General features: G+C 36.0%; 1 protein-coding gene across 3 annotated transcripts in view; it reads right to left on the bottom strand.

Annotated features, from left to right (window-relative positions):
* USP47 (ubiquitin specific peptidase 47) overlaps positions 1 to 15,048 on the bottom strand; it is a 52,483-nt gene that overhangs the window by 19,551 nt on the left and 17,884 nt on the right. For 2 of the 3 annotated variants that reach the window (XM_051803810.1, XM_051803812.1), the window contains 10 exons: positions 13,445 to 13,648; positions 12,460 to 12,576; positions 11,208 to 11,346; positions 10,244 to 10,340; positions 9,577 to 9,722; positions 8,703 to 8,782; positions 7,718 to 7,867; positions 1,491 to 1,586; positions 1,248 to 1,400; positions 114 to 281 (listed from right to left, as the gene is read on the bottom strand). In XM_051803810.1, the coding sequence (XP_051659770.1) occupies positions 114 to 281; positions 1,248 to 1,400; positions 1,491 to 1,586; positions 7,718 to 7,867; positions 8,703 to 8,782; positions 9,577 to 9,722; positions 10,244 to 10,340; positions 11,208 to 11,346; positions 12,460 to 12,576; positions 13,445 to 13,648 (1,350 nt within the window). The remainder of the gene's footprint in view (positions 1 to 113; positions 282 to 1,247; positions 1,401 to 1,490; positions 1,587 to 7,717; positions 7,868 to 8,702; positions 8,783 to 9,576; positions 9,723 to 10,243; positions 10,341 to 11,207; positions 11,347 to 12,459; positions 12,577 to 13,444; positions 13,649 to 15,048) is intronic. The other variant, XM_051803811.1, reaches the window with a different exon arrangement.

The raw sequence follows: 15,048 nt of genomic DNA, 5'->3' as shown, positions 1-15,048 counted from the left end.
CCGCTGTGCCATCAACACCTTGTCACAGTTCCAAACCAGAGCATCATACAGGGTGTTATGAAAGAAATTAACTCCATCTGAATCAAATTCAATACAGTATTTTTTGAGCATACCTTTTCACTGCCAGCTTTAGAAATTCTTTCTGCCGCACTGTTGCTTTCAAGGCAGATTCCTTCATCGACTCCGTCATCATTAGAAAAATCATTGCTCATCTGATCACTGTGACAGCTGCCTTCATTTTCAGCTCCACTATCAGTGCAACTCTCAGTCTGGGGAGACTTCTTAAAAATAAAACATACACACTAACATTAGAAAACATTTAAAGCTACATAGAACAAGAAATAAGTGTCTGTGAAATGAAAAAATTCCAATGTGCAAACCAATGAAATTCCTCAAAAACCTAGAGACCTCTGCAATTCAGCATCTAGAACAGACTTGTTTCTGTTAATGTCTTCACTCCTTGACCAGTATTTCTGGGGTTTGTGTGCAACACATTTTGAGACGTATCAAACTGCTTAAGTGGTATAATTTATAAAACAAAGGTCTGTATGGAGTGAGAAAAGCCAGTCAAGGCATTATTTCTCTTATACCAATGCAAGTTAAAAAAGTGACAGAATGTATTCAGGAAAGGAATTAGGAGAATAAATTTAGTCTTCAATGCAGAACTCACAGTAAATAGTTTTTGGTGAATGTAATCACACGACCTGAATTTTGGTCAAAAGCAGAAGAGTAAAAAGCCAGAAGATGGATGTGAAAAATAAAAAAATTTTAAAATCTTATTTCTACAGTATACATTACAGTATGACTCAGAGGGAAGGAATTCATCATTAATGATCTCTGGACTAACTTCAGCATTCAGAGGCTTGCAACTTTACATCACGTGTTATGACGAACACAGATTCAGACACAAGTTTCAAAAAAATGTTCGATTGTGGATTTGCACTATACATAGAAGCCCTGAGACTTGTGTCTTTAAAACACTGAAGACGTAAGAAATCTGGAACAGCTTCTTTATGGAACCAGAAAACCTATAGTGACTAGAGAACATGCTTCCTTTGCAGTATAAAAAGAAAAAAATCCACATGGACAGATTTAAAATCCTCAAATTATAGCACTGCCATGGCTAAAGAACAGTTTAGGTAGATGAGTGATGTTAAAATGGCTTTATAAGACCAAAATAATTTTAATTTTCTTAATGAGAAACTTGAAGGAAGTTAAATAGCTTTCTCTGAAACGGAACACTTTACCTCATCTTCGACATCAATGAAGACGCTCATGTCCAGCTCCTCGGGAAAAGTCATGCGATCGTTGAGTTTGATCCTGTGCATGGTGGTGTAATCGAAGTCAAACCTCTTCAGCTGTAACGTCAGCAGGTACGGGAAGTGCAGGAACCGCAGACCCTGAACGAAGCACAGACAAGGTTATGCTCCCACTGTCGGGATTTGTATGCCCCAAAACTAATTTTTGCAAATGACTGGGACGGTCTTTACCTTCCTTGCATCACATTTCTTCTTACATCGTTCACAGAAGTACTGATTTGGGCCATCGAGGATCTCGGGCTGAATGAAAGCATGCAGTGCTTCTTCCTAATAACGAAAAGATGTTACCCAATTTTTAGAGAATGTCTACTATGTAGGTATAACTAAGAATGATAAATTGACAGTGAGATTACAAACGTGTACTAATACTTCAATTAAATCTACCAACAATATTTGATTGACACAAACAGATTGATACAGACACAAGAGTCAGGAAAACATGACAAGAAATTAACCTTTCTACCCAGCCCAAGGTAAACAGTCAAACCACAATTGCTGTTAACTATATCTCATTCAGTATTTGATGAATCCCAATTGTCTGTTTTAATAAACCTACAAAATAAAACTACTCCTGTTATCTTGCACATCACATTTAGTCATGTCTATAGAGTCAAATGCTGTGAGAACAAGCTTATTTTTTAACCCTGCTTTGTCTGGTTCTCCCAGAATTCTCAGAGGGTTCTTCTGTATTTCTAAAGAAGTTTTTCCCAAGAAATACCATCCAATACTCAGAGGGGGAAGAAGGAGGTGGGAGGAAAAAATGTTACTCAGTTCCTCAAAAGCCCTCCATGAAGACAGCATTAGTCCCATTCTACAAAGGGTCTTCAGAAACTGCATTTGAAGACACTATTTTTAAGTGAAAGGTGAGGAAGGGACTGAGGGAGTGTATTTCAGTTTTGCTCTCAAAGAAGTGGATATGGACATCTGTAATGGCAGAACTAGTTTCCTAGTGCAAACCTAGGAAGCAACTACCAATAACTGGAATTTTCTCTTCTGACAGCTGCCTTGTTTGGGGCAGTTCGAAAACCCCAATAATTCTGTCACTAATGCTTACATCCAGGAGCTTAATGATTTCTACTTCACTCCTCTCTACAGCAAAGCAAATACAACCAAACTGATCTGATTTGTCTTCCCCACAAATTATTTGCTGCAATGACACTGCACATAAGTTGAATGTACTTGAGAACAAACTTTTTCAAGCAAAATTCACAAGAATATTGAGATGGGTTCAGTGAAGAATCTTACCCAGAGATTTTAAAAGTTAAAACCTATAACCCAGTCAGCCTGCAAGCCAAGAGGCTCTGGTTTTTTAACTCCAAGGCGAGACCAAAAGTTCTCTGTTCACCTATGGAGGTCAAAACGAATTCATCTTGCACATTCAGACATTTAGTTTAAAGCAAATATGATAACAGAAACAATGCTTTTAAAATCATCATCGCCTTATGAAGGGCTGTAGCTGTTCCCTGAAGCCTGAATAAGTAAGAAGGGGTTTAACTGGGCAGAGTAAACTCACCAATCATAACATGGCTGGTGCAGAACTTAAGACTGATGTCTAAATCGTGTTGTTTGGCAAGTCCCACTTTGGGAGGAAATCAAGGATATGCCAAAGTTCTTGAAAAAGCCCCAAATTCTTCCCTTTTCCCTTCTTCCTTTCCAAGAACTCAGGCAAGCAGAAAGAAGAACAACAAAGCAAATAATTTACAAAAGCTCTGTTGCTGTTCTAGGAGATAGGACTTTTAAAAAGGACTGTATTTCAGGTGACAACTATTCACAAATGCAAAACGTGCCAAACTCGATAGAACAACTGTACAATGAAGGCAGTCATGTCAATTTACCATTTTTGGATACAGCCAGAAAGGCCTTTGAACAGCCCTGAAATCACAGTTCTTGGGCAGAGAGACTTTCTAGACACATGAAAACCTTTTAAGAGTCTGAACTGAATTGTTGTCTATGTCTTTACTTCCTAAATGCTATAGAGGCTGAGTTGCTTTTTACTCAAGAGCTTACACTTGGTAATATTATGCACTGAAATGTGAGGAATCTCCTTCTAAATTCTAAGAAAGAACACCTAGCAAGTTATAACCCTGCTCAAAAAGGGGAAGAAATGGATTACTGCATTTTGACTATTATTCAGAACTATTTAAATGAAAGCAAAAAAAGCCAACACAGAAAATATGAATCAGAAAACATCACATAATGAAATAATAATAATCACATAGTGACAGACCTATTTCTTACAAATCAAATGTCAGTTAAGGCAATAAAAATATATTTTGAGTGTAAGAAAAATGTTGCCATTCATGCTCTGACATGAATATAAGTGGAAATATACAAAGGATGGGACATAAATGATTGTGTAATGCTTATGTAGACTCATGTGATGTGCAATTTAACAAGGAAATATACTCTAAATTTTTACACAAGGCAAAAAGTGATGATGCTTCAGCCCCCTGAAAATGCAATGCAGTACTATCACATTACTCTTGTGGTTTCACTGCTTACCACACATAGTGAGCTTTGCTTTGAAAAGCCTGATTAAAACTCCTGGGAACTCCATCACTTGTGAGCTATATAAACAGCCATGTATTTTTCAGTTCTGGTGTAGCAGCACTGCTGTTCCCCAGATTTACTCATCTGTCTCCTGTACAATCCTTACACCAAACTTAGTTCTGCTGATTAGGATGTCTCTTAATACAATTCCTATTCTAGTGCAGTTCACTACTTTCTACCCTGACAGTTTACTCAGCAAAACCAGTGACAAAGCTTCTACACTGCACAGCCTCTCACACCACACATCCTGCTGTGCAGCTCTGCTTGAAGAGTCAACGCTACCTTTGAAGTTACCTTCAAAGTGGTGACTGTTATGCAGCCTTGGAGTTACTGAGCACTTCCAACACTGCCTACACACACTTCAAAATATCCCAGAAATGATCAAGCAATAGATTAGTGTGACAAAAGCTATTTAAACTTCTTTAGAGTTCAAAGAATCAAAAGAACAATACAGGTTGAAAGAAACTTCTGGAGAACACTTGATCTTAACCCCCTGCTCAGATCAGGTCCAACTTCAAGCACATTGCTCAGCCAAGTTCTGATTATATCCAGTTTTAAATATTCTGAGATTTCTATCACTTAGCATATTAAAATGCCAAAAAAACCAGCTCAAACTAATTATTGTCTGGCTAGAGAGGCACTTCAGACAACCTCCTCTCGACAAAAACACATTATGATCTAGTGAGTAGTTTGACAGGCATCATACTGTATCTGTAAATGTATAAATTTGTAAAACCTGTGAAGAGGAGCAGCAAAACCTCTATGAAAAAATTACACAACAAATAGCATTTAGGCAAAATTGCTCTTGAAAAAAAACAGAAACTGCCATCTCAGATTTTCAGAGCTCACCAGTTTTCCCATGTTCAAAGACCTCACTGTAACCAATTTAGCTTAAAAAAAAAGTAAATATCACATCATCCTTATTCCACCTTCAACAGTTTGGTAAGGACACCATAAAGTAAGTTCACATAGAAGTCCAAGTTAATTTCTGCCCAAAAGAGGACTACTTGTTTGCATACTTACATCCTCAAAAGAAAAACTAGCCAACAAAAGATCTTGCAAACTAGCAACACTTAAAAAAACCAACTGTACTTACTACACCTGCAAAATACTTGTATTATTACTAGTCTTCTGGTATTACAAAGCAACTTTCACTGTTTTCTAGTAACAATTTCAGCATCATTGCCAGTTCCCTGTTGCATCTGCTTTTCTCTCAGCTGTTCATCTTGCAAAATTTTTAAGATTTTTTTTTCTACTGCAAAACATTTCAACTTATGTCTAATGCTGTTGAAGTCAGGCATCTATACAAGATACTAATGCCTACAAAAATGAGTATGTGAACTGCTGCTCCTGTTTACCTCCCTGAAATAAGCTACACATTTTTATGTCTGTATTTCTACTGACCCCAAGAAGAGACTGATTTTTTTCTGATGTCGTGCCCTTGAACAATTCAGACAGCATAAGTACTTTTTCAGAAAACATCTTGAGTTACACGCTGACAGTGTGCCAGATCTCAGTGCCCCAGAGCTGCCCTAATGAGTTTGCAGCTATGCAGTCTTACTACATGGACTTGGGCGATGGAGTGGGGAATCAGAAAATAAAAATTTCAAAAGCAAACCTTAAGACCACACTGAAGAATTTCAGAATTAGTTCACATTAGAAAATAAAGCAAGCATAACATTACCCTTCCCAGTTCTTCAATGTTCCCATGTATTGAGAAGTATTACATACATATTTATAAATAAATCAACATTTCAAGTATCTACATTTTTTTGGTAGTACACAATGTCGAACAGTGGGATAATACTCTTTGTAAGCCATTCTACAGATTAACCTTACTTAAGGCTCATCCATCTCTCATTAGAAAGTAATGGAAAATCACTTACCTCTAACTAGAGTTCTTTGAAGGTAGTATCCTCCTTAGATCCCCTATCTTGGGTTGTGTCGCCTGCTGCAAGTTCCCTCAGGAGCTGACTAGCAAGGTCTAAAAAGTTTTACATTCCCTTCTATAAGCCCTATTAGCGCATGTGTGAAGTTTTGGATCTCTCATTCGTGCCCTTTTTACCTACACCTACTAAATCACCACCATCTATGGATCAATGGAGGATACTACCTTCAGAGAATTCCATTTAGAAACAGGCGATTTTTCCCTTCTCCAAAAGCAAGTATCCTCCATATCTCCCCACTGCTGAAGACTACAGAACTAAAAATTACATCTGCTATAGATAATACAAATGCAGGGAGGAGAATCAACTGATTATTATCAGAGTATGAATTAAAAATGCTCAAAAATTGAAGCAGCAATACAAGTTGCAACCATATAAGTTTGTGTAACAAAAATCTTAGAATTATTTTCCTCAGTGTAGTAAACCCAGTAAATGCTGATTTACAGGAGAAATATCAAATACTGTTAAAAGTAATCTGATATTTAAATTCTTATTTTTTCAAGTTTGCTGTGTTTTCATGAATAGACAAAGTCTTTTTTTTTTTAGCATTCCACTATAGACTTCACTAAAGAGAAAAATTTTCAATTTGAGAGACATGTACAATGCATTGTTAAATGTGGAATCCAACTACACAAACTGAATAGTCCTCATTATTTTAACGGATCATAAAAACCTCACTATTGAATAAAAATTACAAAAAAAAATTGGTTTAGGGAATATTGTTAGAAATTACCTTTAAAAGGTGAAAAGGGAAGCCATCCATATAAAATATCAATCTGTATCAAGACAGCTTCAATTAGCCAAACAGTTCTAAAAAATTTTCATGTCATCTTTAAAAGAATTCAAAGGACTTTACTAACTTGAATTCTTTATGAGATCAGTGTCCCTCACCTTTACTACTTCTCGAGATTGGTATTTAAAGTTTTAAAGCATGAAGTACTTTGAACCTACTCTGCAGTTGGAACTAATCCTAACAATTTTTAACAGAATTGCTGTTAAGAATTATGGACTACCAGTGCTTTAAAAATATTGCCATGACACTAAATACATAAGGAAAAATACTAAATATATAATGAATAAGCCAATTACACAAGTGTTTGTTTAAAACAACCTTTTGATTTATTCTTCTTTCTCACAACTCCATCCATAGTACAGGCATCCTAAGCCACAATGGTGGAATGCAACAATTTGAAATTACTTTTTTTTTATCAGAGGGGTGCAAAAATTAAAGCAAAAGAACTTCCACAGATTTACTAAGCAATATATAGGCTTGCCAGCATCAGTAAAGCTGGAGCAAGAGTGACCACAAACACTGATGTATGATAGGATTTTTTATCATCATCACATCGCTTGTTTAAAAGCACATGGTATTTAAGAAGTGAACTTTAAATGGCACAGCAACAACATGGCAATTAAACTAAAAAATTTAAAGTCAATATTCTGCTCTTTCACTAAGATTTGCAACAACGCTAAGAAAATTTAGCAGATGTGCCAATAAAAAAGAACAACCCAAATAAAACTTTTGTGATGTCATAAAAATATGTCTCGAGTAAATGCTGAAGATTTTATCAGGAAGAAAATAATTGATTACTGCAGCCCTAAGGCAATAAAGTTGCATTTCCCCTCCCCTTATACATGCACCAGTAGGACTCATTGAAGGGCAAAAGAAAAAAAAAACAAAAAACCAAAAAAACCAAACCAAAAAATAAACCAAAAAGCCAAAAAAAAAAAAAAATAAAATAAAAATCTTCTAGAACTTGCTAGCTGGTTCACTGCACAAAGACGAACACCCCAAGATGGAGTATCTAGGATGATACTTACCCCGGAACCAATTATCCCACTGTGGCATTATGTATTCTATGTGTGTATGGATGCACTATTAGGCAGCAGAATAGTACACACCACGCTAGCAAACGCCTGGCTGGAGCCGTACGGCCGGATGACCAACGGGATATCCAGGTACGTGTCGATTCTCCAGCCTTCATAGCCACATTCTAGACACCTGACATAGTCCTTCAGTTTGCCTTGGTACAGTTGATTTATAAGATCAGCCTGAAACAAACGTGTTCAACAGAGGTTTAAGAAGAATGAACTGTTAATGTATTTATTCTCTTCAGTTTTACAAGAAAATGGCTTTTTATTCATTATGTCTAAATTGTACAGCCACACATCCAAAATACCATTCCCCAGCAGCACATCAACCCTCTGATTTCCTATTTTCCCCTGCCCAAAAGACATATCAAATGAGCTTCTCAAACCACATTACATAAGCTTCACAGTGTCCTTTATGGTCACGTCTTACAAGTGACTACAAACCCACCAAATTGAAGTAACTTTTAAAACAAGCCTGGTCTTCCAGACATTAACAGTCTGATCCTGCAACCTTTCCCTGTGCCTTCACAGACAAGTGCAGAAAGAGAAAGGAGTATTTCCTAATCTATAAATTTCAAAACTAGCCTGCAAAAAGTTGTCCACTTATCAGAATGTATCATGTGCCATGAATATATTCCTAACTTCCTCCTATATTAGAAGAGAGAGCTCGAGCTTCTCGAGCCCACAACAAAGCCTAATAAATACTGACAGCAAGAAAGCCATCACAGGAGTTACACAACCACTTTCTGTGCTTCAAATAAAGACTAGGCATCCAGAGTTCAGAATATTCCACTTTTAACTGGGGGAGGAAAGCACACGCAACACACTCTTGGAAGTCATACATTATAGTAGCTTAACTATTGCATCAAACAGGAAAACTGGCAATTATCACAGATTTTTCAATAACCTAGTATTTAAAATTCAGTAAACTTTTTTTACAACCATCCTTAAAAAAACCCATAAAACCTCACAACAATACTACACCTCTCAGTGAAGGAAATCTTTACATGCTTACCTGCTCCGTTTGCTTCCATTTCTGCTCCAAAGCATCAAACATGACTCTACAAAGCTCCTGTACATCATGTTGCTGCCATGCTGTTAGAAATTGAAATTATTCTTCATTAAAACTAGAGATGTTATTAGTCCCAATACTAACTGTAACCTGAGAATGCTTCCTAAAAAGCTACTCATTTGTTTAAGCCTGTATCTACTATTTACTGTTATTCACTACTGGGCCAGTGTTCAATTCCACAAGCTGCTGCTTCTAAAGTCAGAAAAAAAAGCAGCCAGCTTGCTCACAGTGTTTATGTATAAACAAGAACCATGTATATAAGCAAGAATATGTAAAAAATCACAGAAATGGTAATGTACACTTATAAAATAAACTGTTTCAGACTTATGTCCCTCTTTGTGCTGATTCTCCAAAACTCAAGTTCCAACTCCTTATCATCATGTGATAAAGAAAAAAAATCAGTGGGTTATGGGGCGAAATTACACCACACAAGTGTCAAGAAGACAAATACAGTGTTTGATTTGAAGTAAGACAATAACATGGGTAATTTCAGAAGTGCAACACGTGCATTTGACATTTATGTTTCAAAACAGAAGCAAGTTTCTCATAAAGAGCTACTTTTTTAGAAACAATTAACAACTATAATGACAGTTTAATTAAAAAATGTAATGCTTTTAGACTTCAACAGCCTAAAACTCACAGACGACATTTCTTTAAAAATCAGATGCCCAACAACAAAGTATCCATTTAGGCTATTTTGTATCCATTGTAAAAAGTGGATTTTGTTTTACATTATTCTGGTATTTTCCCCCATAAACAGCAGTTTAGGGCCTCCAGCAGGCAGCAGCTGAAGCAAATCACACAAGTTGCACATCACCTTCACTACTGTCCCATCCAAAACTCCGGGTAACATCTGTTGTTTCAATTGCCCTTTTTTTGCTGGTCTGCAGTAACACAAACAGTCTTTGAAGCTGGTAGGGGATACTTCTCTCAGGGTCCTCTTCAGATTCTTCAAATTCCCATCTATTCACAACACAAGATATTTGACAATTAAAAACGCCCTGAAAACATCACTCAAAAAGGCATTTAAAGCAGCGTTTATTACATTTCAAGAGGTCTGCCACGTTACAGAGGTTAACTGCACCTGTTTCTTGGGAAAAGCCAAATGCAATTTGCTCTCCACCTCTGCACTTAATGGCAATGCTGTTTTTTAAATTTACAGATCTCACATAAACCAGTGGAAATTTTGAAGCCATTCACTGCACAGACATGAACTGCACTTAAGTACTGAATTTAACTTCAAGTCTGCTGTTTTCAAGACCCTTTAAAAAGCTTGTCCATGACACAACCAATAACATAACTTATATTTTACTAAAAATCTGAAACTTTTAAGCAGATAGAATTTATAAGTCTATCCAGCTTGACTTCAGTAATGCTTTTCAGTACCCAAAGAAGGAAATTTTGACAAGGTAAGTTCCAAAGGGTCTCCTACCAATATACACCAGCACAAATTTAAGAACAAGTTTTTGACTCTATATACTCACTTATACAATGCATTTCTAAATTCAGGAGTCATGAAAAGTGTTTGTAGAAGGCTGTTCAAGTAGCAAGTCATTGCTTGATTTACTAGCCCCACATAACCTAAAAATGCAAGAATAACGAGATGGAAATAATGTAAAAAGATGGAAAATCACTTTAAGAGTTAAAACATTTGACAAGAAAACAATTTTATGACAATGTCTAAGAACTGCATTAATCTGTTGTTATTTATTGTTACTTACACTATAAAAATTGAGGGAATGTTACATTTGCTCATTTCTGAGAGCAACAGAGAGTAATAGTTTACATAACAGAAATGATTCCCCTGAATGACATGAAGCTATTTTAGTGATCACAATAATAACCAATATTTAATGCTGAATGCTGCACTAATACCTACTGGATGTAGGTAATTACAAATATTTTAATAGTAGATTTAAATATTTTACAGAATAAACTAGAATTTGCTAAGAAAGAATTGTGTACTAGCTTACTTATCACCTGGTGTCAACTAAGAGTATCCCAGTAATAACATAAATATAATTTGTATCTGCACTGGTTTGTACTATTGTCTCAGAATTAGAAATAAATAAAAAAAATAAATCTCTAAAGTGTCCACACAACACTACTGTTCTACAACTTTCCCCCTTAATACTTAAATAAAAAACCAAATCAAACTATTAAAACTGTTTCATTTTTTTTAGCTGAAAATGAAATTATTTACTTCTATTAATCTTTAATTTTAAGATTTTCTACAAAATATGCAGGATGGGATACAGTTCTTCTGTTTCTAAAGTGATATGAGAATATTACACAAAACATGATAGAAAACATCATAGTGATGTGGATTTTTTTTAAAGAAACTACATTTATTAAAAAAAACCCAACCAAACTTGAAGTGCTGCTATTTGAAAATGTGCTAAAATAATTAAAAATTAGCATTGCCTTTACAAGAGAGAACTGTTATACCTGTCTCTGATTTGCTCAGGACTGAAGAATAAGAATAGCTTTGACTGACATAGTCATTGGTACATCCAACAGAGCCTTCTCTTGGAAGAGGGCCTACAAATCTCTCTTGTGCACTCTCATCTGTTGTACCTGACTCCTCCTGAAAACAAACACAACCATTTCATGCACAAGTTAGACAATAAATTTTTACTGAAGCACCTACAAGTTCGATTTCTTAGCCATGAGACAGAAGTAAATTTTGCTAAGCACATCACACAAACTTCAAAATTGCAGATATGCAGTGTAACTTTAGTTCTGCCCTCCAAATTCTCAATCCCTTGAGAATAGTTCTTTGTGTTGCTGGAAGTAAAGGCCCTTTAGAATACAGTATAATCAAATATAGTATTAAAATGCATACAACAAGCAAATTTGCAATTTAGGATCTCTTATGTCTCAAGTTTTCTGCACTGAAATACAGAATAAGTTTTCTAGATGTAAAAAATTTAATCCAATATTCTTTCAGAATCATCCTTAAACTCTGACCTTGGGTACAAGTATTTACATGTGGGGTTCTTTTTTCCTTTTTCAGATAATAAAGTCCATAACAAAGGCTAAGTATAAGTAGGCCAGCATTGCACTGATACGAGAACTGAGTAATAAATCCTAATCTATCACTAGTCTATCAAATCCTTGATTTAAATAAATTGCAGGCATGTGTATCACATATTTGAGAAATAAGAAACTTCAAAAATTTTGTTATGGCAAACAGTTGCTTCTAGCAACACTGACAACTCTTCTTTTTATATATATAAATATATTTATTTATTTTTCCATAGAGGTAAATGTGGAAGCAGATAACTGCTGTTGATACAGGACTGCTATTTTTGAGAATTCTGTCAGAGCGGCCTAATATAGGATCAGGTAAAGGATTAAATATGTACTGTTAAGATTCATCTCTGAACATGTCAATGATTAGTTAATTATAGAGCCTCAGAAAACTACTTGCAGCAAAGCATTACATAAATATTTAACAAGCATGAATAAAGAGTGACAACAAATCATTACTACTGGAATTGGCCCTACTCAGGAGAAACCCACAAGTGTAAAACAGTAGTCTACAAGTCTGTTGGGAAAGTTCCCAAAGAAGCTTATTATATGAAACATACAGCCCATTTTTATTTCATTTTCTGATCTCACAAGAGCAATACAAAGAACATACACCTCTCTCCCCCCAGCACTGTAGCTTCTGTAGCTGAGTGAAGATTTTACTCACCGGCATTGTCTGAGGCTGCTCACCGTCTTTGTCTGTCAAATGCAGAAAGTTCTTCTTCCCCGGCTCAAAACCAGCATCAAGAATAGTTTTGTCACTGTTCTGATCTATTGGAGTCTGCTAAAAAAGAGCAAAACAAAAAACCACTTTTCTTTAACAGATCTGTATGCAATTAGCAGATCCCGTTCAAGTACATTGCTTGATGCTTTACTTACAGAGTAAGATTACATGAAAATAAATAATCATTCACTGAACAAAATACACTTATCATTATTACTGAATTAACTTGGGAACAGTTTAAGAAGCAGTACAGTTTAATGCTTAGAAGTTGGTTAATCTATGTAGGAGTCAAGACACTGCCTACAAGTTTCTTGCAAACATCACAATATCCAGTGTCCTCTATAGCTTGCAGACACTATTTTCTTTAAAAGAAAAAAAAATTCCTTTCAGCAGGAATAAACATGACCTGAAATAAACTAACATCTATTTCTTAACAAATCTTACAAAGTTTTCTAGGTGCATCTACAGAAATCCTATTACATAAAATCAGCACTTATTTACAGTAAAGCATATGAGTTATATTAATCATATTTTTTGTATATAATATGTTAAAATAGGTATAAGAAATGTGGGGAGTCACTATACAACACGTTGTTATTGAGAAGATGACATTTCTCAAACAAGACCACAGGAAACAGAGATTAATTATCATGGGTATTATTATTAAAAGCACATACTGATAACGAAAACTAGCATTACATCTGAAGGATCATATTGGTTTTTGTTTAATGATTAAGCACCCATATCAAAGAGCACACTTTTAGATTAAAATTCAACCAAACCAAAACAGTGCTGTCAGTCTGCTCTGGTGCACCTACCACAAAATCTTACAGGAGTTGAATGAGCCCTACGCAATACAGACAGAAGTTTCCTACACTTTGGAAATGTGTTTGCTACCAAGAGGAAATGCAAAGCCCTTCTGCTGTACCGTGTCAGTGACATTGTCTCCATTGCCCCACAGCAAATCAAAGGATCCGTTCACGTAGCCCACTTTGGAAGCCACGTCTTCAAAGAGCCTTTTCACTGGGGTGGAAGCTGGAAGGTTCAGGGTAACACGCTCGTTCACTGTCTTGGAGTTGGTGGTATCCTGTATTATACACAGCACCCTGGGCTCCTCAGCAGCACTTTCTGCCTGAAATGACAGCAGGTAATTCATGAGTAAAGTTAAGAACATTTCTGGAGTTTAATTGAAAAATCAAAACAAGGCTACGCCAATAAAATGTTGTATATACTTTTACAACCTAAAACTGGACTTCATTTTTGAAAGCAGGCATAAGAAAATTAAAGAATCTTTTGAAAACCACACAAAAACAAGCTCCATTTTCATAGAAAAAGAAGGAATTTGTTTGGGTGTAGAGAAACTGTTCAAGTTCCACACAGAATTTCAGCCAGCAAGCAGATACAAGACTGCTTCAAATCAGGAACAGACTTTCAAATCATCACTTCCAGTTTGCATTTTGCTTTGACATGATCATAAATCCTGCTGAGGAAGAATATATCTTTTTGACTTTTAGGACTGTAACGCAGAAAATTTGAAAGTTTTCAAATAATCCTGGAAGCTGACCATTAAACAAAAAGTTTCATAATCAAGCCACCAACTTCCTACTAAATCCACTACTGTCTGAGTCACAGGAGATATTCTTCTGCCTGAACAGAGTAAGAAAATTAGCATTGCCCAATGGCTACTGGACAAAGTAAAGAGAGTTTAAACAGAAACTTCAGTACATCTGAAATCAGAAAAGTAACAATGTTGCAATGGAACAATGATAAAATTTTATGGACCCAGGTAAGCCAAGAAAAAATGGCATTTTCCCAACAGTGAAAACCCAGGAAGTTAAAGATCTAAGCACAATCAATCAATTCTCTCAATTGTCCAAAACTGCAGAACAACAAGGAATAGCTAATAGTTAAATACACATCACACAAGAAAGGATCAGGTCAGCAAAAGGAATAATTAGTCCCCAAGGACTCAGTCCTTTCAAGCTGTAACACACAGAAAGCATTAGTAATGCATGTCAGTGTGCCCGAATCTCAGTCCATAGCTAAAAGGCCACATCATCTAAAAAGGCAAAAAGACACATGCAGTGCTATCACAATTTTCAGTGGATAAGAACAATAAATGGCAATAACTGTGTTCGTGCTAGAAGTGTCAGCCACGCCACAAGGATCTGCTAGAGAATAAAGAACTACAAAGAAGATCTGGACAACTTCAGCATCCCTTGTATTTCTACACAACCAGGTTCACAACACAGATGACCACCACCAAAGTGGTACAGTCCCTTATGAGAGCTCTTACATCACCAAACTTTTTGAAAAGGAACGTGGACGTTTTAGCTGATGCTGCATGCCTTCATTTTACGAAATTCCAAGATCTGCCGGCAGAGTTCATGCAACTATAAAATAAAATGTTAGCTGACTGCAGCATCTATTCCTATCAGCATCGGAAGAAAGTTGTTAGAGAAAAGCAAATAAAACCACCCTTACCCCCAGTCTGAGTATGACATTAGTTTGCTTTTGATTGTGATTGGACTT

This window comes from Manacus candei, unplaced genomic scaffold, assembly GCF_025592945.1.
Source record: "Manacus candei isolate 608988 ecotype Guabito, Panama unplaced genomic scaffold, ASM2559294v1 h1tg000060l, whole genome shotgun sequence".
Lineage (NCBI taxonomy): Eukaryota > Metazoa > Chordata > Aves > Passeriformes > Pipridae > Manacus > Manacus candei.
The sequence above is the reverse complement of the archived record's forward strand: the minus strand, read 5'-3'. Positions and strand labels throughout refer to the sequence as shown.